This window comes from Corapipo altera, unplaced genomic scaffold, assembly GCF_003945725.1.
Source record: "Corapipo altera isolate COAL_440 unplaced genomic scaffold, ASM394572v1 46, whole genome shotgun sequence".
Lineage (NCBI taxonomy): Eukaryota > Metazoa > Chordata > Aves > Passeriformes > Pipridae > Corapipo > Corapipo altera.
The window spans coordinates 17,616,422-17,640,109 of record NW_020884883.1 but is presented as its reverse complement, the minus strand read 5'-3'; the positions used below and the strand labels follow the sequence as shown (position 1 = coordinate 17,640,109).

The 23,688-nt window shown below is 41.7% G+C and overlaps 1 protein-coding gene across 2 annotated transcripts in view; it reads left to right on the top strand.

Annotated features, from left to right (window-relative positions):
• The first annotated feature begins 58 nt into the window (after positions 1-58).
• Positions 59-23,688, top strand: part of CD2AP (CD2 associated protein) — an 81,086-nt gene continuing 57,456 nt past the window's right edge. The window contains exons 1-2 of one of the 2 annotated variants that reach the window (XM_027641076.1): positions 59-138; positions 22,808-22,968. In XM_027641076.1, the coding sequence (XP_027496877.1) occupies positions 135-138; positions 22,808-22,968 (165 nt within the window). In that variant the 5' untranslated portion in view covers positions 59-134. The remainder of the gene's footprint in view (positions 139-22,807; positions 22,969-23,688) is intronic. The other variant, XM_027641075.1, reaches the window with a different exon arrangement.

The window sequence follows — 23,688 nt, the reverse complement described above, 5'->3', positions numbered from 1 at the left end:
TGCCCCGGGCCGCCCGCGGCTCGGAGCCGCCCCTTCCACGCCCGTAGCGCCCGCGGATGGAGCCGCCGTGCCCGGCTTGAGCGCGTCGGAGGGACGCGGAGCCGCTCCGCCGAGCCCGGGCGGGCGGGCGCAGCATGGGTGAGTGAGCGCGGCGGGACCGGACCCCTCCTCCCGCCTCCCCCGGGGGAGCGCTTGGGGTGAGGGGAGGGCGCGGGGCCCGGGGCAGCCCCCGGTGTGCCCCGGGGGAGGAGCTGCGGGGCCCGGCAGGTGCCCGCAGGTGCTCGCTGAGCGATCGCTCCGGTCAGAGGCCGGTCCGGAAGGTCCCGGGGGGCTGCGGGTTCCCTGGGTTTCGGTGGGGAGAGCGAGGAGTAACAGCGAACGCTGACCCGGCGCTAGTTGCAGAATAAAGTTTCTGTGGTTACATCCAGCCCTTCTTTCGCCTTTTTTTTTTTTTTTCCCTACTCTGCTTCAGTTTGAGCTGCACCTTCACCCGTTTCTTCACCGAGGTGTTGGCTTAAAGAGAGCGAGTGCTCAGCGACCAGGAGAGTTGCTGTGTTCGTGATGTGCAGGGTCAGGTTTACGCTGGAAGCAGTCGGTTGTGCTGGGTCTGGTTTTTAATGGGAGAGCGTCGGCGTGGGGAGGTATGAATGAGTGACTTAAACACCGCTCCGCAGAGCTCTCCTTCCTTAGAGGCAGTGCCCCCACTGATGTTCAGAAAGGTCCACTGACCATTTTGTTTGTCTTTGATATCTCCACTCCTGTCGCACCCCTTGCTCTCCGTCCTGTGTAACATTATCTCCATGTGCTCTGGAGGGGTACGTGTGACAGTGTGTGCTTATGCTGCTGTGTGCAAATGTGCTGGTTTAGAGCGGGATTTAAGCTTTTTAAGTGTAAGGATACCTGGGTTTTGGATAGCTCTCCTTTATCTCCGTCTTTATCCCCATAAAATTGAAGAGGGTGTGCAGATCAAACGTGCTGTTACTGGAGCGATAAAAGCTCCTCTTGACTTGTTTTCTGCTGATTACTAAGATGGGCTTTCAGTGTTTTCATCTCGGTGAAAGTAGCCTGATGTGGCCAAAGCACACTGAAAGTAAAGTCTGAAGCTATAAGGTGGAATGCGTGTTTTAAGTTCTGATACAAAGCAAACTCTAAAGAACTCACTTTTTGTGATTGTTCAGAATAGGTAAGACTTGCTGTTTATTTCTTTCTGGGCTGTGTTCTCTTATTTGCAAGTGAGAAGTGTCCGTCCAGGTCATTGCAGTGACTTGTGATGATAATTCCTGAAGCATAAAAGTTTAGTGTGCTAATTAAACATTTTGAAGTCAGACTGCCATGATGAAATGTGAATACCTCAGGATTTACATATGGTGTGTCTGGGTTATTAAAACCATTAGTATAGTTTATTACTATAGTTAGAAATACTGTATAAGACTTCAGAAGGGACTGAGTCTAGTTTGTGATTATTGTGTGGTATAAAACAATGTATACATTGTTTTTAATGTATATATATTTTTTTACAATGTATACATTCTATTTTTTCCTTAAGTTTCCTTTTCTTAAGGCAGTCCTTTTCTGATGACAGTAATGAGCATGTTATTACTGCTGCAGAGGCGACTGAATTGAGTGGGTGCACACACTGTGTCAAGTATTGTTATTGCGTGGGTTATTCTAACCATAACAATTTGTGTGTCTGTGCAGTTAGAGAACAATTCCTGCCAGAACGCGGGCAAACCTCTGTAAAGGATTGTGGAATAATCCTAGAGCCTTTTAAACAGATTTTCTCTGAAGGTGTTGTCCTTTATTCAGATTTCCAAACGTTGCTTTCTTGTGATCTAAAGCAGGGAGGAAGGTATATCTCTAAAAATAAGAGCGGAAAAGAACTAACTGTAGCTTGCCCTGCACTCACTGTGTTCAGTGGTGGCCTCACGTTTTACCTTGAGAAGTCATCAGTTGATTATTTTATTACTGGCGTCATGGCAGAGCTGGTTCTTGATAAGAGATTGTTTGCCTTTTATGTCAGTTTGATGAAGAGATTTTACATGTGAGAGGTGGCTTAGAGGGGAGTGTTGAGTATCTCTGGCAGACTCAGGGGTTTCTGAGATCTATGGAGAAGTAAGAACGGGGCAGTGTGACTCTGGGGGAACCAAAAGGAGAAGGGCAGAAGTACAGAATGCCTTGGAACAGGTTCTTTTGTGTTCTTTTAGTAGCTGGAAATTAGTGTTTCAGGAGCACGTGTCACTCAGGCACCCGAAGGATGGGGAGGAGGATGTTGTCAGAGGTGACACACACGAGACCATGTGAAGTTACTGGTAATGCCCACTGACACACTTGAGCTCTGTCATTACCATTCTTTGCCTTCTGTACTGGATTAATCATGTGGATTCAATATATGACTCCACAAACAGCTAGAGGAGCAGATTATTTAAAGGGAAAAAATATATTCAGATGTTCTAGAGGAAAAAGACTTCATTTGCTTGAATTGTCTTTTGCTGTCTTGGGTTAATATCCACTTGGAGAGAAGTAGAGTTCTGTGTATTGGTGCATTGTAACATCTGCTTACTTATATGGCTCAATAACTGGTACTTGGCCTAATTTTAGTTAAGAAATGGTTTGACTGTATAACTTCCATGTTAACAGGAAGGTTGAGCTAAATTTTAGAGTCCCTTTGCAGCCAATCGTTCTATAGTTTTACAACTAAGAAAGAAATCTTACAACAACAATTGATGAATTGCCACAGTGGAACACTGAAATCTACTGAACTCTTGTCAATATCTTCTAAGCTATATGCATGTACCCTCCTTTTTGATTTCCAAAAATTTTTACAAGCTTTGATTTTTGGTTCCCATGAGTCAGTACATTTGAATTTTTCTGCATTTGATCTTCAGACAATTTTGTAATTTTGGAATACTTTGGGAAGCCAGACATACTTCTTCATTGCCAACAGAATAAGTATAAATCTGTTTGATCTACAGAGTAAGTTCATTGAACATTAAACTTGTGTGAAGCCTCTTGCTTTCTTCACCTTCGTGTTGGCAACAGAAAACAATCTTAGAAGGTTTTTGTAAGCAGACTGAACTGAATGCTTTTAACATACTGTTGTGGAGACAGTGGCAGATTGCTTCAGTATTCACTAGTAGTATTAGAAGAACCTATTAGAAGATTCCTTCAGGGTTTGTTGTTTGACTTAAAAACAAAACAAAAAACTCCACAAAACCCCAGCAATCTCCCTCCCCCCCCAAAAAAAAATTGAATACTTCATACAACCCCAAGCAAGTGGGATAGTATAGATGAACAGTCCTGCTGGTATTTTACCAAGAAATATGTAAGATGGGATACCCAGTTGAACTTTAATCACTCTTTATTGACGAGTACAATGACAGAATCAAAAGTGCAGGTTGTCAAACCTTTCTGTAGTCGGGTTCTGGATGAGCCTAGTGCTGGCCAACTGTACTTGCACTGGCCAAGTTAAGCAAAGTGGTTTCTTACTTCATTTCTTTATTCTAGACAGAACTGTAAGGGAGGATGATGTGAAGCTGACCTCTGGAAGAGAGATGCCTAAACTACTGGGAAACCAAATTACTGTAACTGGGAAGAGTTGATGGATACTGGGCTTGGGTCAAGATAGAAGAGAAATCCCATCAAAAGGTGCAAGAGATTCTGTCAGCTCAACTCTTGCCTTTTCAGGTTTTTTTTCCAAGAATGGAAGAGCTGCTGCACTGAGAGTCCTTACTGTGGGGTTGGTAGGGAGGAAAAGGATATGGAAAGCAGGTTTGAAATGGAAAGTTGTTCTTGTTTGGTTTTTTGGATTGTTGTGGTGGTGGTTTTTTTTTTTTTTTGGTTGGTTGGGTTTGTTTTTAAATAAAACCCCATGGTCTGGCAATCAGTAATTTATAGGCTTTCTCAGAGGTGTTTGTGGTTTCGTCAGAGCTTTTTTATAGATAGGGATGGACCATGAGGGACTTGGACTAAGGGGCACAAAGAAGAATGTGGTTTTGCCAGCCACAAGTGCCTGTGACAGTGGAAGTCCCTGTTTAACATAAATGGGTGTATGTGGGGGAAATATGTCTTTTCAATGTGAGGGTATGTTTTTGGTGTTTTTTTTTTTTTCTGTCTGTCTGGTTTTTTTTGGTTTTGTATTTTTTTTCAAAAACTGCTGCTTGCTCTGCCTGACAGTATTTTTGAGAAATGGTGGATGATTGGTGGCTTCAGTCTGAGAAGTTTCTCTACATCTACACTCCTCCTGTGTCAGCCGTTCCAGGTGATGGTCACCTTTACTGGATGGTTATTTTAATTTTTATTTCACTTTCAGCTTGTTGAGAGGAGAGTTGTTCAGGACTGTGTATGTGCTATTCAAGACTCAGCTATCTTGGTTTCTTCTGTTTTCCTTACAGTTTTTGTTTCAGTTAGGTCAGATCTATACCTTGAGTTCTCTTTACCTTCACTGGCTTTCTCTGTTGTCTGCCTGTGCTTGGGGTTGGTTTTTTTTTCTCTTAGTGGGTTTTTGTTGCATAAACACAGGAAATGTGTGGTTGGGCACCCTGTGCTGTCTGGGGCTGAGCTGCCCGGTCTGTCCCGCTCCACCTGTCATAGCTCTGCTCTTCCATCCACTTTGCTTCCTTGGAGATGCTGTCACATATGACTGCTGCTCTGGGAGCTCCCCAGCCTGGCTTGATAAAAATGATTTGTTAGGAAAGAGCAGCAATGTATGTGCTTGAAGTGGCTAAAGTCATTGTGACAGAAGTGGGTAAGTCAATCAGGTGAAATTCCTTGCTCGTGGGTCTCGGGGGTAGTGATTTCTAGCAGCTGGTCCAACCTGTGATGGCCACCTGGGCACTTAAAATGTGTCTGGTTCGTGCCAGGGGTTTAGCTTTTTTCTTCTGTTCCTTTTAAAGTGGGTGGTTTTTTGCCTTTTTTTTTTTTTAAACTGGCATCCTATATTTTATAATGCAGTTAAATTACATTCTACTTCTTCTTTTCTGACACTTTTCCTTTCCATGATGTTCCTTTTTAACTCTTCTCTGAACTGTGAATTTGCTAACTATCTAAAATATTCCCAGCTCTCTGTGGAGGCAATGCCTGAGCCTCTGCTGTCCCTTATCATGGACATGTGGTGATGAGAAACAGTTTTCCCCAACGCTGTCCCTGTCTTGATGTGAGCACAGCCCTGCATGAACACTGCCTGTAGCTGTCCTGGTGCACTGCTAAAAGCAGGACTGAAGCACTGAAGCTGCCTTTTCAGTCACCTCTTTTCTACAGTGATCCCTTGCTGTGTTAAATAACTGTTCCTTTTGCCCTGAATTACTGTGTTTCTTAGCATAAACTCGAGACTTCAGTTCATTTGAATAATATGGCACCAGCACAACTATTTATTTTCTTTGACTAATGCCAACAAATGTTTTTGGGTGGGATTGTGTTTTACTGCTCTAGCCACATGCAGAATTGTCTTTCTTCTTGTAAAATCAGTGTGAAATACTGCTTTTTCAGAAATCCTGAATAAAAAAACCGATGCACTGTAGATATTTTTGAACAAAAATTTAAGACCTGCCACTGCCAGAGTCCTGAATCAGACTGCAGGAGAAGTCACAGTATGTGTCTGTCTGCCAAATGAGTTAAATCTTTCCACTTTTGGGGTGATGTACACTGGAGAAAATATAATATGAGGTCATTTAGAATATTAAGTTAACTTTTCTTAAAGAGATATATATTGCCTATAATGTGCTTATGGTATTAGGCAGGATTGCTTTCAGCATAATAAATTAGAACTAATATTTTGAATAATTGAAAAAAAGTGAACCATTTTCCTTTAATTTCAGCAGTTTGCATGACCTGTGGTGTTACTGGTGAGAGCTGCAGTTGGAGCTCTCCAGTTGGTGCTGAAGAGCTTTGTGATTGTAAACTGAGTTTACATTTGACATTATTGTTAAAGAAACTCAAAACTAATTTTATCACTTTCACTGCTACAGCTAGATAAAGCATTACTTTAAATTATTTAAATGGCTTAAGCTTACACTGTTTCTTAACAGTAAGTAAATCACCATAAACATGATACTTTTTGTTGTTAGAGGGATATGTAAATAGCTGTGGAATTAAGCAGTCTTAGGTAGTCTCATTTATTTTTGCTTCTGCAGCAGCAGGATCTGGAGTGCTGTGAATAGATTTTTGTGGATAGGAGTTACTAATGATTTTTACTTTAATGTTAAATAACACAGTTTTGCCTGAGTTCCTGGAAACTTGCCTGACTTACCATTTAAAGAAGTCTCTTAAGTCATCAATTTCTACCTCTTGGATAAAATTACTGAGTGGTCAGCCTTAGTCAAATGTTTTGACTGTATATGTAGTTTGATCTTTGTAAGCTGGCACTGAAGTAAAGTCTCACCCTTCACTTATCTCTGTCTAGTGAGCATTGTCCTCTTCCCTTCCTTTTACAAACCAGATCATCCAAAACTTTCCTGTCTTCCTGAATTAGCTTTCAGCCAGACTGGCTCTCCAGAACTCAGACCAAGCTCATGGTGGCAAAAGGAGTGAATGGAAGCAGGAGGAGGATGTGGATTCTACTTCGTGGTGTCAGCTGCAGCAGTTACAGCAGTTGACAAAGTCACACCTGGTAGAGACTTTTTGTCTTCTGGTTTTAGCTCTTTAGTTCAATTGTGGATTTATTGGTAACATACCAGTATACCTTAATTCCCCTTAGTTTAGGGTTTAGTTCCACACCTGCCTCCCCCCCCCCCCAAGTTGCATTGTTGTTTCACTTTTCAGGAAAAATATGAAAGCCAACTTCTCAGAATGGTTCAGGTTGTTTCTGTTCAATGCATCTTTGGGACTGGGGGATAAAAGTCTCCATCTTTGCTGCTTGAAGAAATAAATCCGCTAGTTTTCATCAAGTAAAATTGCTTAACTCTGAACTTGTATCTTGAGTTATGAATGGATTTGTTTTAAGGCTACTTTGAGTGTAATGTCCCTTCTAAAGTCTTCCTGTGGGTGCAGTTTCAGGCTGTGCTTCAGAGATAACTTCAGGCTGCTGCCACAAAGGGCCAGAGCTGTACCTGCCTCTCTCCACCTTGCCATGGCTCTGGTGGCTGTGACTGATGAGCTGGATGGTGGGGAAGAAACTCCTGAGCCAGGTTTGGCATCCTCTCAGCTGAATGGCCTCACTCTGCCTGCACAGTTGTGAGCTCCTGGGGAAGAGAGTGGATGGGACTGTATTTCAAGAGCCAGGGAATGGAGAGTGTTTCTCCTTTTCCCTTTTAACCTGCAGTTACTTTGCACTACATCCACGCTGAAGTTTCATCAGTTTCTTCTATATTAATTGCTCTCAAATGTTTGTGATCCAGCAAACTGATTATTTCACGGTTTTTTCTCTTCATTTTTAAAATGCTTTTTTACCCCACATCCATTTTAAGCCAGCCAAGTGTTTTTTTTAAAATGTACCTCTAACTTACTTTTTTAAAAATTGATTTAATAGTAACTTTATAGAGAAAATAGTTCCTAAACCACTAGAATTTGTAATTGAGGTGCCTTTTGTATTTCTGTGGATTTTGGTCTTGGGTTTTTTCAGTAATGTGTATGTTTGGAGAAGACAACTGAACACAATATGTAAAAATATGCCTCTATCCTTACTGTATCCTGATTTTTTTTTGCCGTTGGGCTGGACTTCAGTGTTCCCATCACTTAAATGCTTTTATGAAGTTTGGCTTATTTAGTACTGTCATAAACCAAGAAATGCAAGATTAACTAGAATAAACCTACCTAAAACTTAAGGTAAATCACATTGCTTTTTGCACTCTTTGTGACATCTGAATATTTCTGTCGGGGAAGTTATTAATTGCTAGAACAAACTGCCAGGAGAAATGCTAGATCCATCAATTCTTGGTATGGTCAGTCCCCTGGATAATGCAGATATCAGTGTGTTCCTTAATTTTCCCTTTTGGCAGATTTAGTGATCATGTGTCCATGCAGTGATCTGGTTTAAGGTGCTGGCCAGAGTTGAATCCAACCAGAGGAGAACCAGCTGTGTCTGATTTGGCAGCAGAGTGGACTGACACACCCTGGAGCAGCATAACTGTGAGACCAGCACAAGGGAACAGTGGTATGGGAGTGAGTTGGGAGAGACTGCAGGGTCATTCCTTCAGCCTCAGAGTGTTGGAGTCACTGTAAAACTGTTCTCTGTAAATGACTGAAGCCATCATTCCTGAAAAGCAGAGCCCATCTGTTTTGGTTCCACAGTGGTTAAGTGAAGAGCATTATTTTGTTCAAAGTTTTTAGTAAGAGACATGACAAATTCAGCAGGATTTGCAAGTTGTCTGGGAGTGTCCATGGGGTTTCAGGTGACCATCTGACAGGTGGGAATGGGCTGTTTGTTTGAAATCTGTGTCCCAAACAACATTTTGTGTTCAGCTGAGTTTGTGCTGTCCTGGAGCCAGGTGAAATGAGATGCTGTTCTCATTTTGGGGCAGTGGAATTGCTGAGGTGAGCAAGGCTTTTGTAGACATGAAGATAAAAGCAAAGATGTTAATCCCGTGGGTATGGTAAATAAGGAGACAGCAGATCCTCCTGAAAAGTGCAAACAGCAGAATATAGTCTTTTTATTAAGCATGAATTATTATGAACTGTGCTGTTTTGCTCTGGAAAATCAAATGTGCTTTGTTTGCTGGACCTGTGTGTTAATGAAAGTACACCTCATCTTTCAGCACGGGGAGAGTGTTTGTGAAGTGGAAGATGGTAGTAAAAAGCATTGCATTAAAACATTCACATTATGAGAACTGTAAGTATAACAAGGACTGCTTTTACTGCCTACCAATATCTGGGTAAGGATGTGGTGCAAGGAAGTAGGGGAATTGGAAATTGTCTTGGCTGACACCCTTTGCAGCTCTAGGAGAGCTTGAAGGCATTTCTTGTAGCACCGTGTGCTATAGGACTGTATGTGAGTTACTCGTGTGGTGGTTGTCAACTAAAAACACAATTAAGAGTGTATAAAATTGCTTCCTCTAATTTTTGTGTGTTCATCATCTTATTAGATGCTTATTTTGTGGGAAGAGAGTTTGCTCTTTCAATCTTAATGGCTCTTTCTTCCTGAGAGAGAATTATAAGATACATATATGGATTGTAATGTAAATGGCTTCTAATACGTAGATTGTAGAAGAAAACTTGCCCTGTAGACAGCTAGTAGGAGAAAGCCTCAGGCTGGGTGAATACAAGAGGAAATAAAGCTGTTTATGAAACAGGAGATGTGCTGTCAGTAGAATAAGACACAGCCTGCTATCTCTGTGCAGCAAGGAGACTGTGCTGATTTCCTGTCAAACCAGAGTCACTGGATCCTGCTGTTCAGTGCTCTGTGATGCTTCTGCAGTTCTGAGCAGCGACAGAAGTGGTAAATCCTGACCTTGGTTTTTTAAGGAAGCTGAGGTCATACTGCTGATATTTTTTTCTCTTGATTTTACTTTTTTTGAGTGTGTGTGTGGTTGGGTCACCAGGGTTTTGCCTGTAGGTGTGAAACCTGTGGGGACAGGTTTCAAGGGGATTTCCTCTGGTTCTAAATTCCAAGCTACTCCTTCAAGTGAACGTGTTGAGAACAGTGGAGGTGAGAGTTAGCTTTCTATGAACTTGCTTTGGGTGCTTTGTATCCTGACCTCAGCAACTGGTATCCCTTGCCCCAGACAGCTTTTCATAACCTCCTGTAAGTCCTCTGCTCCCTCCTCAAATTCTTCAAATACCAATCCTCATATTACTATCAATTAGGGCTGCAAGACACAGCACATGCTGGAGCTGCTTCCAAGCTGCATAGTTGGTGATTAGCCAGCCATCAGGTTATAAGAGCAAGAGTGCTGGGGCAGTCCTGAAGTCTTTTCCTGGGGAAGGACTGAGATTTGGGTGCTTCAGTGCTGACTCTGCCAAAAAAAAAAAAAAAAAATTGTACAGCTCTTATTTTGAGATGCTGCTCTTCTGGCATGTTTTAGCCAAATGTGAAAGAATTGGGAGGGAAGCAAGAGGACAGGCAGGTAGGGATGATCATGTAACCCTGGTTTCTTCAAGTGCTTGAGATTACAATCAGGTACTAAAAAACCCCACAGTGAATGAGGTGAGGGGTGATTGCTGTGCTGCAGTAGTATTGGGAGGATTGGTCAACAGAAATCTTGTGTTCCTAAAAGACAAATGCATAGTCCAGCATTTAGAAATGAACTACCTTACTGTCTGCCAGGTGGCCTGAGCAGGATAGTAGCCAGCAGGTCGTGGGGAGTGGTTGTTCCCCACTCCCAGGCACTCCCATGACTAAAATACTGTGTCCAGTTTTGCTCCTTCCTCCCCTCAAATGCAGGGGGAATGCCGCCAAACTGGAGAGCTGTGAGCAGTTAGGAGGCTGGTGCATGTGGTGTGCAAGGAGTTGGTATAGCCTGGAGAAGAGGATTATGGACTCTTCTTGGAGACATGGTGGAGAGTTGTGAATCAATGGCTGCAAGTTAGGACAATGGTAATTCCTGTTGAATATAGTGTGGAAAAATCATTATGAGAATTGAGTATCAGAAAAGCTGCCCAGGGTGGCTGTTTTATCTTCATCCCTTCAAGACTTTTAAAATTTAGCTGGACAATCCCTTGAGCAACCTGGTTTGGCTTTGAGATTAACCTTGCTCTGATCAGGTTGGAATAGTAACCTCCAGAGATCCTTTCAAACCTTGTTTTCCAGTGATTGGAAGCATTGCAAGTTATGCAGGTTGAAGTCATGATCTTAATAAAAATTGTTTAAATCCTTCTAAATCCATGTTACAAGTGGGTATTTACGGAATTGATCTCTGAACTTTTAAAACATAATTGAGCTAATGAAATGATTTTACCTTCTTTAAAACTATCTGCTTGAGGTTGTAGGGTTCTCTTGAGCATTTGTTGTTTTGACTGGCTCTTGTAAGAATCCATTGCATAAGGATTTCTTTCAGTCCAACGGTTCACTTGATTGTATTGATTAAAATGTCCACACTAAAAAGTTAATTAACTTTATTAATACCACAATTACTGTGGGCTGTCCTGACAGTGTGGAGTCAGATAGAAGCACTTGTCCCTGTTTTAATGCTAAGTATATTTTGTCGTTTTTGCAAGATCCCAATCTGGGACCATTCAGACTCTTGCATCATGTCTGTTTTTAAAGATGAAGGGAACACTTTGTGCATGCTCCAAATGATGCTTTCAAGTTTCCATAAATTTATTTCAAAGCCAGATTCTTGCCATGTTTGCACAAGCACTAATTGTCATTCAGAATTAGATATGTGCCAAATTGTAGGTTGTCTGTCAAAGCATTTCTGTATTTTTGCAGAGCGTGAAAGGAGTTTTCTTTTGGTTTAAACCCAGAAGGCTCTCAGACTTTCTTGTTTTTGTAACTCATGAATTTATAACCTGGAGCTATGATCATGATGTTCTTTTTGGCTAGGAGAATCCTGAGAAAAATCTACAGGAGGAGCTGAAGCTTTTGTAGTAACATGGGGTTCTGATATTGAAGGAAGGAAACTATTATAAAATTCAAATAGTTTTTTTTCTTTTTTTTTTTTTTAAGGGGAATGACTTTGTAGAAGAATTCTAAGATAAGCAACAGAGTCTTCAGCTTCAATTTTTGTTTGTTTGTTTTTTGTGAGCTAATTATCTAGTAGAGGCTTTAAGGGAAAAACTATAAATATGGAGTTGACCCTGTCATACTTTCACTACTTATTTGGTGCCTTGGAGTTGAGCAAAATCTAAATACGGTATGATCCTTTTGTTCTTCAGAGGTTTTCTGGCATGGCTTTGTTTTAGCAGCTTTTGTAATTTGGTGTTTTGTGACTCACCTTGAATGTTTTGCCAAGTAGATGTTATAAAATTAACTTAAGGGAAAGAACAGAGGAAGAGGCGTAAATCTATATATGGAACAGTGCCTGAGTCATGACTTCAGAAAATGTGGTGTGTTTTTTTAGGGTGCAGTCCTCTGTGCCCTCTAAGATCCTTGGTTTTTCCCTGCATGGTGAATTAGTAGCATTCTTTCCCCTTCTGCTTGTGAAGAGTTTTGCTGCCTTTCCTGCAGGTGTCACCTCTCATTTCCAGGCTGGTTTCTTGAGGTGAGGTCAGTTCAGACTGAGAGAAATAACAAGTAGCACAAACCATCTCCTTCTGCTTAACATCACTTCTCAGGCAAAACATTTTGACCTCTTTTGTCCTTATAAATCAAATAGTAGTATCAAATATCTGTGGGTGGTAGAGATTTTACTCTAATACTTCCCATTTCATGTCTTCTCCTGCTACGAAGGGAGGAGCCTGGCAATTCCCACTCATAGAAGTGAGGGGCTAAATAAAAATCAGTTGTGATATTTATTAAGTTTGTGACTGAGTTTATGACAAAGTATTTTTGATAACTTGTCCTCCTCCTGGAGGAGACATGATGGATGAGTCTTCTAGAGTTGATTTAATAAACCTGCAGTGAGGAGTGTATCCCTAAAACCCTTTTTTTCCCAGCTGACTGGTAATGGTGATGTATCATCTGCAGGATGCAGTTGTGGAATTATGAGGGTATAAGTGGAGGGTATATGGGTTGCTTTAGTGAAGTGAAACTTGAAAAACGTTTAATTTTCAGTCGTGTTCTGTCACACACAGTGTTAAGCACTATAATGCACTCCAGGAAATTACAGGAGCCTGGAGTAGGAAAATGAGGCCTATGTGGTTTGCCTCTCTTAGGGCAGGCTGCTGGGCAGGGTTTCTGCTGGGCTGTTTAGTTTCATTCTCAAAAATATCCTACTAATTGTACCTAAACCAGCACGAGAAGCTGCCGTTTGAGATGGTTGCTGTTAAAATACAATGAGTTTCTCATTAGTTGAAATACTTTGGGAGGAAGAGCATACACTTTTAACTGTTTTCAACTGTTCATTGTCCTAATTATTTCAACCTTACTGGGCTGTAAAATTCAACATGAACTTTTTATTAAAAATGCGTGGTGAGTCATTTATTGGAGAATGCACCATTGCCTCACTCAATCTAGAAATGCCAGGCGGATCCAGGGCGGCTTCCAGATGGACACGTTCCGTGCTGACAGAACCAAGTCTGGCTTTTTAGACTGTCTCAAGGGTAGACTGCTATTTTTGTTTTTTGTTTCCCTTTTTTTAGCCAAACTATGTATGTAGAGGGATTGTTGCTTTAAGCAGAAAATGTTTGTGCTAGAACTGGATAATGCAGCATAGAGCAAGTTACAGAAGAATTAAGGAAAATTAGCAGTCACTGCAGGATGGACAGGAAAAAAAAGAACTTTACTCAAGTTGCCTTATCACAGTCTTTTGGCAGCTCCTGGAGCTGGCTGGGGATTATATTGTCTGAGGGCTCATGATTGGGATGTCAGTGGCACAGAAGCAATAAGGTATTTTTGGGACTTTTGGTGTCTGAAATTAATTTTAGTTTGGCCAGCTTCTGCAGACTTCCCTGTCAGCTGTAAATGTAAAATCGAAATTGTGAGAAACTTCAGTGAGGGATCTGAGAGATCTTGTGGATTTCAAGACATCTGTGAAAGTCACAGAATGTCTCTGAAAGAGAACAGGCTAAAGCCAGTTACCAATATGTTAATTTGTTTGTATCGTCTATTTAACAGGTAGGTAAAATATCATTAAAAGATTTTTGTGCCTGAATCACAAAATGGTTTGGGTTGGAAGGGACCTTTAAAGATCATCCAATCCAACCCCCTGCCATGGACAGGGACACCTTGCATTAGACCAGGTTGCTCAAAGTCCCACCCACCCTGGCCTTAAATGTTTCCAGGGATGAGACATCCAGTGCTTCTCTGGGCAACCTGTGCCAGTGTCTAACCACCCTCACGCTATAGAATTTCTTGCTTATGTCCAATCTAAATCTCCCCTCTTTCAGTTTAAAACCAGTGCCCCTTGTCCTATCCCAACAGACCTTGGGAAAAAGTCTCTCCATCTCTCTTATAAACCCCCTTTACATACTGGAAGGATGAAATAAGGTCTCAGTTGTCATTAGAAAGATAAAATGTAGTAGGACCCCATACTTCAGGAAAATAATAGAACTAGCTTTTATTCCAGCTTGTTCCTTCCCCTCTTCCAATGGTAATTTTTTTCCTTTGGCGTGCACAGTGTTTAATCAAAATAGGAAGCTGACAGTAGCTGGGCTGCTGATGCTGGAGTTTGGGGAAACAAAGGCCCAAATGAGATACTGGATATTGTTAGACTTAAACAAGATGTTTCGAAGTCGTTTTGTTGTCTTTTTTTTGACTTGGTTGTCATTGTTGGTTTTCTCTTTACACATTGTGGTGTGTATTTATTCTGACTTGATTCTTTTTTTCCTAAAAGCCATCTTTACAGCAGTTTAAAATACCCTTATTGTAAGCACTGGAGAGTACTTATTAAGTTTTTACCAGATCTTGTAAACCATCACGTGTTCAACACCTTTTTGGTAGTGACTTGTGATAGAAAGATAGACTGTATTTCAGAAAAATGATACATTAAATTCCCTTCTAAAGGAGGGGTTTTTTTAATCTTGTAGAGGAATGGGAGCTGGGGCTGGTAGACTGATCTACCCCAGCACAGCACCATGGATGTTGGCTCGGGTGGGCATGGTGCTCTGACTGCTCAGCTCTTGTGCCGAGGAAGTGGGAAGCTGCTTGTTGGGAATTTGGCCTGACCTGCAGTCATAGTGGCTGATTGCCATCACTCATCTAATGTTGCTTCAAACTGCTGAGCCTTCTGAGACATGGGGGATGTGTTGAAGTGAGTTTGAAGGCTCATACTCACTTCAGCACGAAGTTGCTTCGAACAGCAAATCCTGTTGGCACTGAAACTGAGTCCCCACTGGGTGACAGCAGGGTGTTGGTGGTGCTTCCAGAAACTGGGTGGACACAGCTGAGCTGGTTTTGTGTAGTATCAGCTTGGGTCCAACACTGTATTTGTGTGTATTGGAGGCATCTTTAGTGCTTGAAAGGATTGTTTGTTTGCGCAGCAACCAGAACTAATAAGTTGTGCAGATTTGGGTTCTCTGTCTTTGAAATAATCCACAACTGAAATAATCGACTTACAGCAAATTGGGAATTAATTGTGTATGCTTAAAAGAAAATGTACGCAGAGTGGCATGAAAATATTTCAGTTCCATTGGTGTTATGTATTATTATAAACTAATGAAAGAATTCTGATGGCTCAGGGCGCTTGGCTTAAAACAAGACCGTAAATCAATATTTGAATAGATGAGGTCAGCATTTTCTTAAACTGCAGAGAACCTCCTCTGCCACATGCCTTCCTTGTGGCAGCAGAGTTTGCTTGGCTGGCACACAGGATCAAAGCTTCAGGAGCAGGAAGCTCTGCTTTGGTACAGAGCTGTTTATCAGGACTGGAGCTGGCACGACTGGTGTGGCTCACCTGGGAGGAGGCACAGGTAGAAATGGCTCTGCTATGTGTCACTGCCATTCCCTAGGCCTTACAGGAGGCACCCAACCTCCTTTTGAGCTACTGTGAAGGTAAAACATCTTATTTGTGGTGGTTAATGCTTTTGGTAGTCTTGTGATGCAACTGTTAGCAAGTTCTCCACATGGAACACAAATGTGATGGCTCTGCATGGCTCAGCTCAGGGAAATGCTCTTTTGTATGGTGTGACTCAAAACCAGCGACTTACCGAAGGCTGTGCTGTAAAATACGTGTGGAATTCGTGGTCTTCATTAGTTAATTGTACTTGTTCCTTGTTCAGTTTTGTAACAGCTTGGAACTGCAACCCTGCCATCAGTTGACAGGAATCCAGTGGCCTTGCATTGTTTATGCATTGTGTTAGGATGTGGTTTCATGACAGATTTTGGCTGTATGCAAAGCAGCAAGTGGTAAGGGGCAAGATGAGTGGATCTGTAGGGGGAATTTCAGGTGTGAGGGACCTGACATTCATCTTGCAAGTTTTGGACATTTTTATATCACTGTAGTTCTAGTCTCGCCCTATGGGTGTAATGCCTGTTAAAGATTAACATACATTAGGAGTATTCTTGAGTTTAGTTTCAGTGGGGAAAAAAAAAATCCAGAGATTACTTACTGTGAAACTGCTCCACACTGAACTGAAGCACTATAAATGAGGGTGGTTTGGACCTTCAGGAGCAATGTGCTCCCCATCTGTGCTGTAACAGTGATGTAGATGTGGGTCTGAGTTGGGTTTGAAGCAGTCCTGAGTCTCTGACCCTACAGTGAGACATCTGAGAGAGATAAAGAAAGTTGACACTAAATAGTTTTCTCTCAGGCTGTTTTCTTTATCTGATTCACCAGTAGTATAAATAACTACTAATCTTAAATGCAGAGCTGGGGGTAGGGACCATGTGAATGCACACAGAAGAGAGCATGGGATCACAGCATTCTTGGGTTAAGATGTCTTGGAAATACAGCTTTGGGTTTCCCTCTCTCTTTTGGTGATGTAGCTTTACTGGGCACTTTGAGAAGGAAAGCAGGAGATGCTGTATGTTTTCATCTGTTCAGGGTTCAGTCCCTTGGCTGCTTCTCAGTCAGTTATGGCTGTTTAGGTGTGAAAAGAAGGGAAGGACCCTTTTGCACAAGACCAGTGCTCAGAGTTGTTTTCCCAATACTGGGAAATGTGAGGTGCTTCCCTACTCAGATTGAGGGAGACCAAACCCACATCTGTACCCCAAAGGGATACTTAGATCTTTGGGGGACTGGTTATTATGGTCATTGTGTAGACAGGAGAGGGAATCATGGGAGCAGATGCAGAGTGTGGAGGAAGGAGCAGTGGAGGCCCTTGGCCAGGAGGGATTTGCCTTTGGTTGCCAAACCCTTGTACTCATCTTGTGCATGTGTCTTACAGGAGAGCTTTGATGACAAACCTCATGCAGTTTTGGGAGAAGCAACTAGAGTTTTAAGGGCAACGGGGAGTCCACCAGGCCTCTTTATTTGAGCATAAGGGTTGTCATCAGTGACTCAGGTCAGGGTAACAGGGAATTATATGGTGTTGAAGTGGAAAGAAAACATTCTTATAACCACTACTTATGTTTACAGTTCTGGAGGTGTTTTCATTGTTCAGCATTTAAACACCTGAACTACTTTTTCAGTGTTAAGATGTGTCTTAAGTGGCCAAACATATACTATGGTATTGCTGTTAAAGCAGCTGGAATTCCTATAGCTCACAAAGGGTAGGAAGGCTTCTGTGGGAAAGCAGTTGGAAGGAGCACCTGATTTTGAAATAGTTTGGAAGAAAAGTATGATAGTTATAAGGGTAAGATAGTATCTTCTGTGGTCTTTTGTCTCCAGTGTAAACTTTGCTGTGAAACAAAATACCTTTGTAACTGTGTGTATGTACTCGTACATAATAACAGAATTGTTACCCTGGTTTTATAGGACACTAAAGTTTGAGGGTTTTCTGTGATAAATGTACAAGTGGAAACAACAGCAAGTTTTAGGCATCTAGCAACTGTCTGTTATGATAAACTGGAAAAGCAAAAGCTCAGTTTCTAGTATAATTGCAGTTCTGCTGCCAAGGTGCTTCTGGAAGCTGCACAACTTTCCGGGGTTCATGTTCCAATAAATGACTTTAAATCTGAACTGACCTAAAACCTGCCTGAAGAGACCCTCATGAAACATGGCAGCAACTCTTGCTGCTTCATGTTGGACTCTGTCCCTCCAGGTCTGCAGCAAGTTTCAGCAAGGCTTCCCAATATAGGCAAGGATTTCAGTTATTCAATGAATCCTCTTTTTTTTTTAATTTTATAAACTATTAAAATGTGGTTTTTATGGGATTTTATTTTCATTTCATGGTTTGTGTCTTTATTTGGGCTACTACAGAAAGGTCACTGGATTCTGACAGTATTGTAACACCTTAGACAAAGTACCAGGAATGTGAAGTTGTCGTCTTTGCTGGGTGAGTGTCTGACATGGCTTATTTCTGTTGAAGACACAGGCATGCTAGAAATTTGGTATATTTTCCACTCTTTTACTTGCTTTATTTATTGGTTTTTCTCTTTTAGGGCTCCCAGAGGGCCTTAGTTACCTGTAATAGCCAACTTCAGAAAGACACTGAGTAGCTGAAGGCTTCCTTTGTTTAAAATCAGTGAAGATGGGTGTTATGGCCATGCCTGTTGGGAGACTTGCTTCTGCCTTGGCACTGGGATGTGGTTGGCAGAAGAGCCAGTTGTGTAGGTTTTGGAGAAGTGGAGAATCCACCTGTGCCAGCAGTGACTGAATGCCTCGTGCAGGCAGTGTTGCTGTGCTGACTGGCAGTGGGAGCTGTTTTGTTAGAGGCACTGGGGTTAGATAGGACACTTTTCATCTTTGCTGTGGGGAATAATGTCTGTAGTTGTTCACTGGGCTGACTGGCTTTGATGTGTTGGGTCTGTTTTATTTCGTAAGTGAGGTTGTCATCTCAGTGGAAACCAAGAGCTGAGCAGACTGCTCCCACAAAGCTTACTATAACCACCTTCCCCCAGAGATATCCAGTCAATATTTTTTTCCTTAACTCTGATTTAATCAGTCCCTTGCCCCTGAAAATGGGTGAGAGCCTTCAAAAAGTGCCATGTGGGAGGCTCCCTAATTGTGCTGGAAAGCTATCATGGCTGGATGACAGAGTGTGTTTATATGTGTTTAAGTGGAACTTTTGTGGTTTGTTCATCCCACTGCCTCTTGTGCTTTCATTGGGCACCACTCAGTCTTTTCCACACCCTGATCAATAAGATTTCCCTGAGCTTTCTCCCGGCTCTTTCAGCTGTGCCTCGTATGAAGATACTCCAGACCCTTAGTCATCTATGATCTTCATGGCCCTTTGGGCTCACACCATTATTTTCATTTCTGTCTTGTATTGGGGCACCCAGGACAGCACCAAGCATTCCAGATGGTCTCCCCAGTACAGAGCAGAGGGGGAGATCCCTCCCTTGGCCTGTGGCAGTGCTCCTCCTAATGCAGCCCCAGCTGCTGTTGATCCTCTTTTGCTGCAAGGATGTGTTGCCGGCTCCTGTCAACTTGGTGTCCACCAGGTCCTTCTCTGCCAAGCTGCTTTCCAGCCAGGCAGTCCACAGCCTGTACTGGTGCATGGGGTTGATTCTCCCCAGGGACAGGATTTCACATTTCCCTGTGAACTTCATCAGGTTGCTGATGGTCCATTTCCTCAGCCTGTTGAGGTCCCTCTGAATAGCAGCACATCCATCTGGTCCATCAGCCACTCTTCCAGGCTTTGTATCATCTGCAGACTTGCTGAGGGTGCATCAGTCCCATCATTCAGGTCATTAATAAAGATACTGAACAACTCAGGATTGACTCCTGGGACACACCATTGGTGATTCCCCCTTAGCTGGACCATGTGTCATTGATCACAACCTTTCGAGCCTGGCATTTTGGACAGTGTTCAGTCCACGCCACTTCATACTCCTCTGGCCTGTACTCTATCAGTTTGTTTTTGGTGGCACTGACTCAATTGCCTCTGATTCTTCATTGCACAGATTCCAGCCCCTCATCTGCTACCAGGGCACAGAATGTAGTCTTGTGTTTCTAAATCTGTTCTATCAGTTCTTAGTCTGTTATAATTTATTGTCTCTAATGCCCTCATCAACCTGACTGTGATGTGGCTTCTCATTTGTTTCCTTCCTTCTTTACTTGGTTGGAAACATGTTCCAGGTGCTGTCTTTATGTTTATATTTGAATTCTTGCCAAAACAAGATTGCCACTTATGTGTTAGAGATGTAGGGTCAAGATACCTTCTTTGCATGCGGTGTAGGAGGTGGTTTGGGATGGCTCATTCTGGCTGTGAAAAACTTGGGAGAAAGTTGTCTCCCTCTCACATGAGCTTTGGTATTCCTGGATGTGCAAGAAAAGCATAGTAAATCTCACAGTGTTTCTGCTCAGGCTTGAGAAGATTATTTTTCATCCATGACGTGGTCATTGTGGACTTCTAAGATACCGATAATTGATTTGAGTTGGGTTTGAAATGGAGAAATCAGTGTAAAAAACTGCAGGGAGGTAAGATAGGTGGCTTTTGTATTTTGTGTTGCTGAGGAGTTCTGCTGCATGTTCTACCAGTTGAGACTGTTTTTTGAAAGTTTTGACTAGTTTATATGGTTGGAGTCCCACTTATTGCTGACTGATCACAGCATATCTGTTCTTGAGTAAAGCTTTTAAGTGAGAACTTGAAACATTCAAAAGCATTCGGAACTACTTGAAGCCTTCAGAAGTACAATCAGTGGACTAATGTAATTCCTAGTTCTTGTTGTTATGCCTTAACGTTTTCTGTCATCACTGGATACTGTTTTTACTTGGGTAAATATTATACTTTATACTTGAAGATGTTTCAGAGGCTTATTTAATGTGGACTGTTTTGACAGTAAACAGTTTCTTGCCCATCACACTGAAGTCCGAATTACCCGAATGATTCAACTAGTGCTGCTTGCTAGTATTGAAAAGCAAAACTGATGAGTTCTTCTTGAGGGTTACATAGTATCTAGGTGGGAGATGTGTGGCTTCTTGCTGTTTCTATGCCATCATATGAAAAAAGTTATGGGATAAAACTATTTTATCCCACAATCCCTTCCACTTTACAGACGAGACAACAGAATTTGCATCTGGTTTTTCTTCATATCCATGAGAGTGAGGGTGGCATGGAGTATCAGTGACAAATGAAAGAGGAAATTCAGCACCTAAATTTCAAACATAAAAAACTGATGTCCTTTTACTACTGTTTATCTTTGGAAGACAGAGACATGTGGATGGTGACTGGGAGGTTCTTCAAACCCTCTACTGATTGTTGGCATGACTGAGTCCATGTTTTACAGCCTGCAAAGGTGACCAAAATGAGTGTGTTGTTCATTTCAAACACAAATACAGGAATGTTCTCCCAAGGGATTAAATAAGCTTTCAAAAGAATTGGTTTGTGTTGACACGGTGTGAGTGTGATTATCTACTACTGCTGTGGAAAAAGGACCAGGTGTTTGGCAGTTCCAGTTGCAGTCTGCAATGCTGAGAGCATTTACCATGACTGACACTCTATTCTGATCCATTTTCCATGTTTAGCTTTATGGAGCTATCCTGTAGTGTGTGTATATTGAAATATAGTATCTGCTAATGTGCTTCAAAATAGAGTAGATCATGAGAGAAATATGTGACATGAACACTTCTTACGTTTCTCTGCATTTGAAGGCTTCCAAAATGGCTGGGTTGAGTTGGTTGGAAGATGACATTTTTATTTCCACACTGTAGGTGATGAATGGTTGTTGTCTTTATGATCTGTGGCTGCCAGAATTTCCTATATATTTGGCAATATTTCAGGTCAGCCACTCAAAAGGCAACTCAGTGCAGAAACAAGACAAAACTACTCTACTTGCTGCAGGCAGTAAGGGGGGAATATGATCCTTTGAAACAAGTTTAGAGAATGCATTTGGCAAAAATAAAAAACTGTGTGCCAGGAGTTTCAGAGTGTGTATCATGAGTAGGTAACTCTGGTGCTGCCTTCAGTTCACAAGGAAGAAAATAAATTTGTCCTTAAAGGAAAGAAAGCAAAACTAAGTCTTCGTCTTTGTATTTGACTGATTCCTTTGTTAATGGGTATATTAAAAAAATACTTTGCCAGACAGATCATTCAAGCTTCTCTTGCATTCATGGCACCATCATGTAGTTCTGTTTTTTGCTAAGGGTTTTCTGACTTCATCCATAGGCAGCAGAGGAAAAAAGGCTTCATTGCAACATCATTGCATCTGCACTTTTGATCAAAATTGCCCACAGATCAGAATTATATGTTGGTTTAATGCAGCTGTAAGTTCAATACCAAGGAAATAATACTTCTTCCCATTTGATTCCTTAATTTTTGAATTAATTGTTGGATATTATTGTGCGCTGACAGAATAGAGTAACTAGGGGGAAAAAAACCCCAAACTTCTAAGACCCTTCTGGATTTCTGTCTTTTAACCCTGTTGTGCTCCTGTCATTGTGCGTGTTCCTTGTGATCTGCAGAGGAGGAGGTTTCAGTGAGAACAGTGTTAACATTTGGCAGTGCCTGGATATCTGACTGAATTTGAGTGAGGGAAGATTATTTTACTGCTGCAGGTTTGTGGAAATTTGTGGCATGAACAGAATTTCTTGATGAACAAATGAGGTTTTTTTTGCCAAAAGGGCCTTAAGCTGTCAGTGAGCAACGCATGGATCTTGTGCAACAGATGGACAAATATGTAAATACATTGCTATGCTCCTCTGAGTAAATTAATTGTATCAAAATTAAAGCTCACTTGCTTATTCTACTTCATATAGACTGGATGACTCTGAAGGAGGGTGCCTTTGTCTGTGCAGTTTCAGTTGTATGACGTTGTCAATCACACACCTTCTTACATTTCTTGGGTCAAACCTGCAAAAACACTGTGTGTGCAGCAATCAGTTTTTGCAGATAGAGCAGCAGGTTCAGGTATGAGAATTAACAAAGCATCAGATGTACATACTGTACATGCAGTGTTTGAACCTTCCTCCCTCCTTGGCCCCAAATGTGCACTGAGTAACAAGCACTTGCCCTGTGGGCAGTGATTCATTATTGGTAAATCTCCAGCTGGGACTTGGTGGGGGGGAAGGAAACCACTGCCAGTAATTCCTTCCACCACACATGAGCAAAAACCTACCCAAAGATGACCTGGTGTCATATTCCTGCATTTACTTTATTCTAATAGGCAGCTGTCCAGTTTTCCCCCTTGCCATTCTGAAAGAGTTGGGGATGTTACAATTCACAAATGAGCATTCCTGTAAGGGGAAAACACTTGTTCTTAGCATTTGTGGTTAGGTCTGCCTTTTGCACATACGTGGCTTTCAAGTTGCATTTCCAAGGCTGGGTCGTATTCACTGTGGTTTTTTTTCTATTTTAGTGGACTATATTGTGGAATATGACTATGATGCAGTGCATGATGATGAGTTAACGATCCGAGCTGGGGAAATCATCAGGAATGTGAAAAAACTGGAAGAAGAAGGATGGTTAGAAGGGGAGTTAAATGGCAAAAGGGGCATGTTCCCTGACAATTTTGTGAAGGTGAGTTCTCTGCGTTTGCTGGTCTTACTGTGATCGTGTATGAGGCTCGTTATTACTGAAATGCTTAGAATGCACATCGCTTGTATTTGTAACAGGGTGATTATTTTTTCAATGCGAAGACCTTTTAGGTGATGACATTTTTTTTGATATGCTTTTGAAAAAACAAGACCATGAAAACTCCTAAACCTACCCCTACAGAAGACATTAAGTCATGAGAGAGTTGGGAAAGTGGGGAAGTTCAGAGTCTGCTGAGCTGGAGATATTTTTCCATCTAAACTATGCAAGTGTTGGAGATGTACTTTGCTTCTTTTTCCTTTCTGACATTTTTAGTAACTTGCAAGGCTTCCTTGGTGTAACACTTCTGTACAGTCCAAGTGAATTTACATACTCCTGCATCTTTGAAGTGAAATTAATTCTTTGCAAACCAGAACTATCTAATGTATCTTAGTGTGATACTTTCATATTGTTAAACCTGAGAGGAAGGTTATCCAGTGCTATAAACTTTACACATATTTACTTTAAATTTTACAGTTGTTCTGTTCATCTTTCTATAAAAGCAAAATTACTTATATTTGATCAACTGCAGAGAGTTTTAAGTATTTTCCTTTTAAAACTGATGGGAATAATCCAGTTATTCTCAGTGATGGTCTTCTACCAAGGACAAGTTTGTATGGATACCTTTCACTTGTCTGATATTTTCAAATTGTTGGTAGTTTAGTT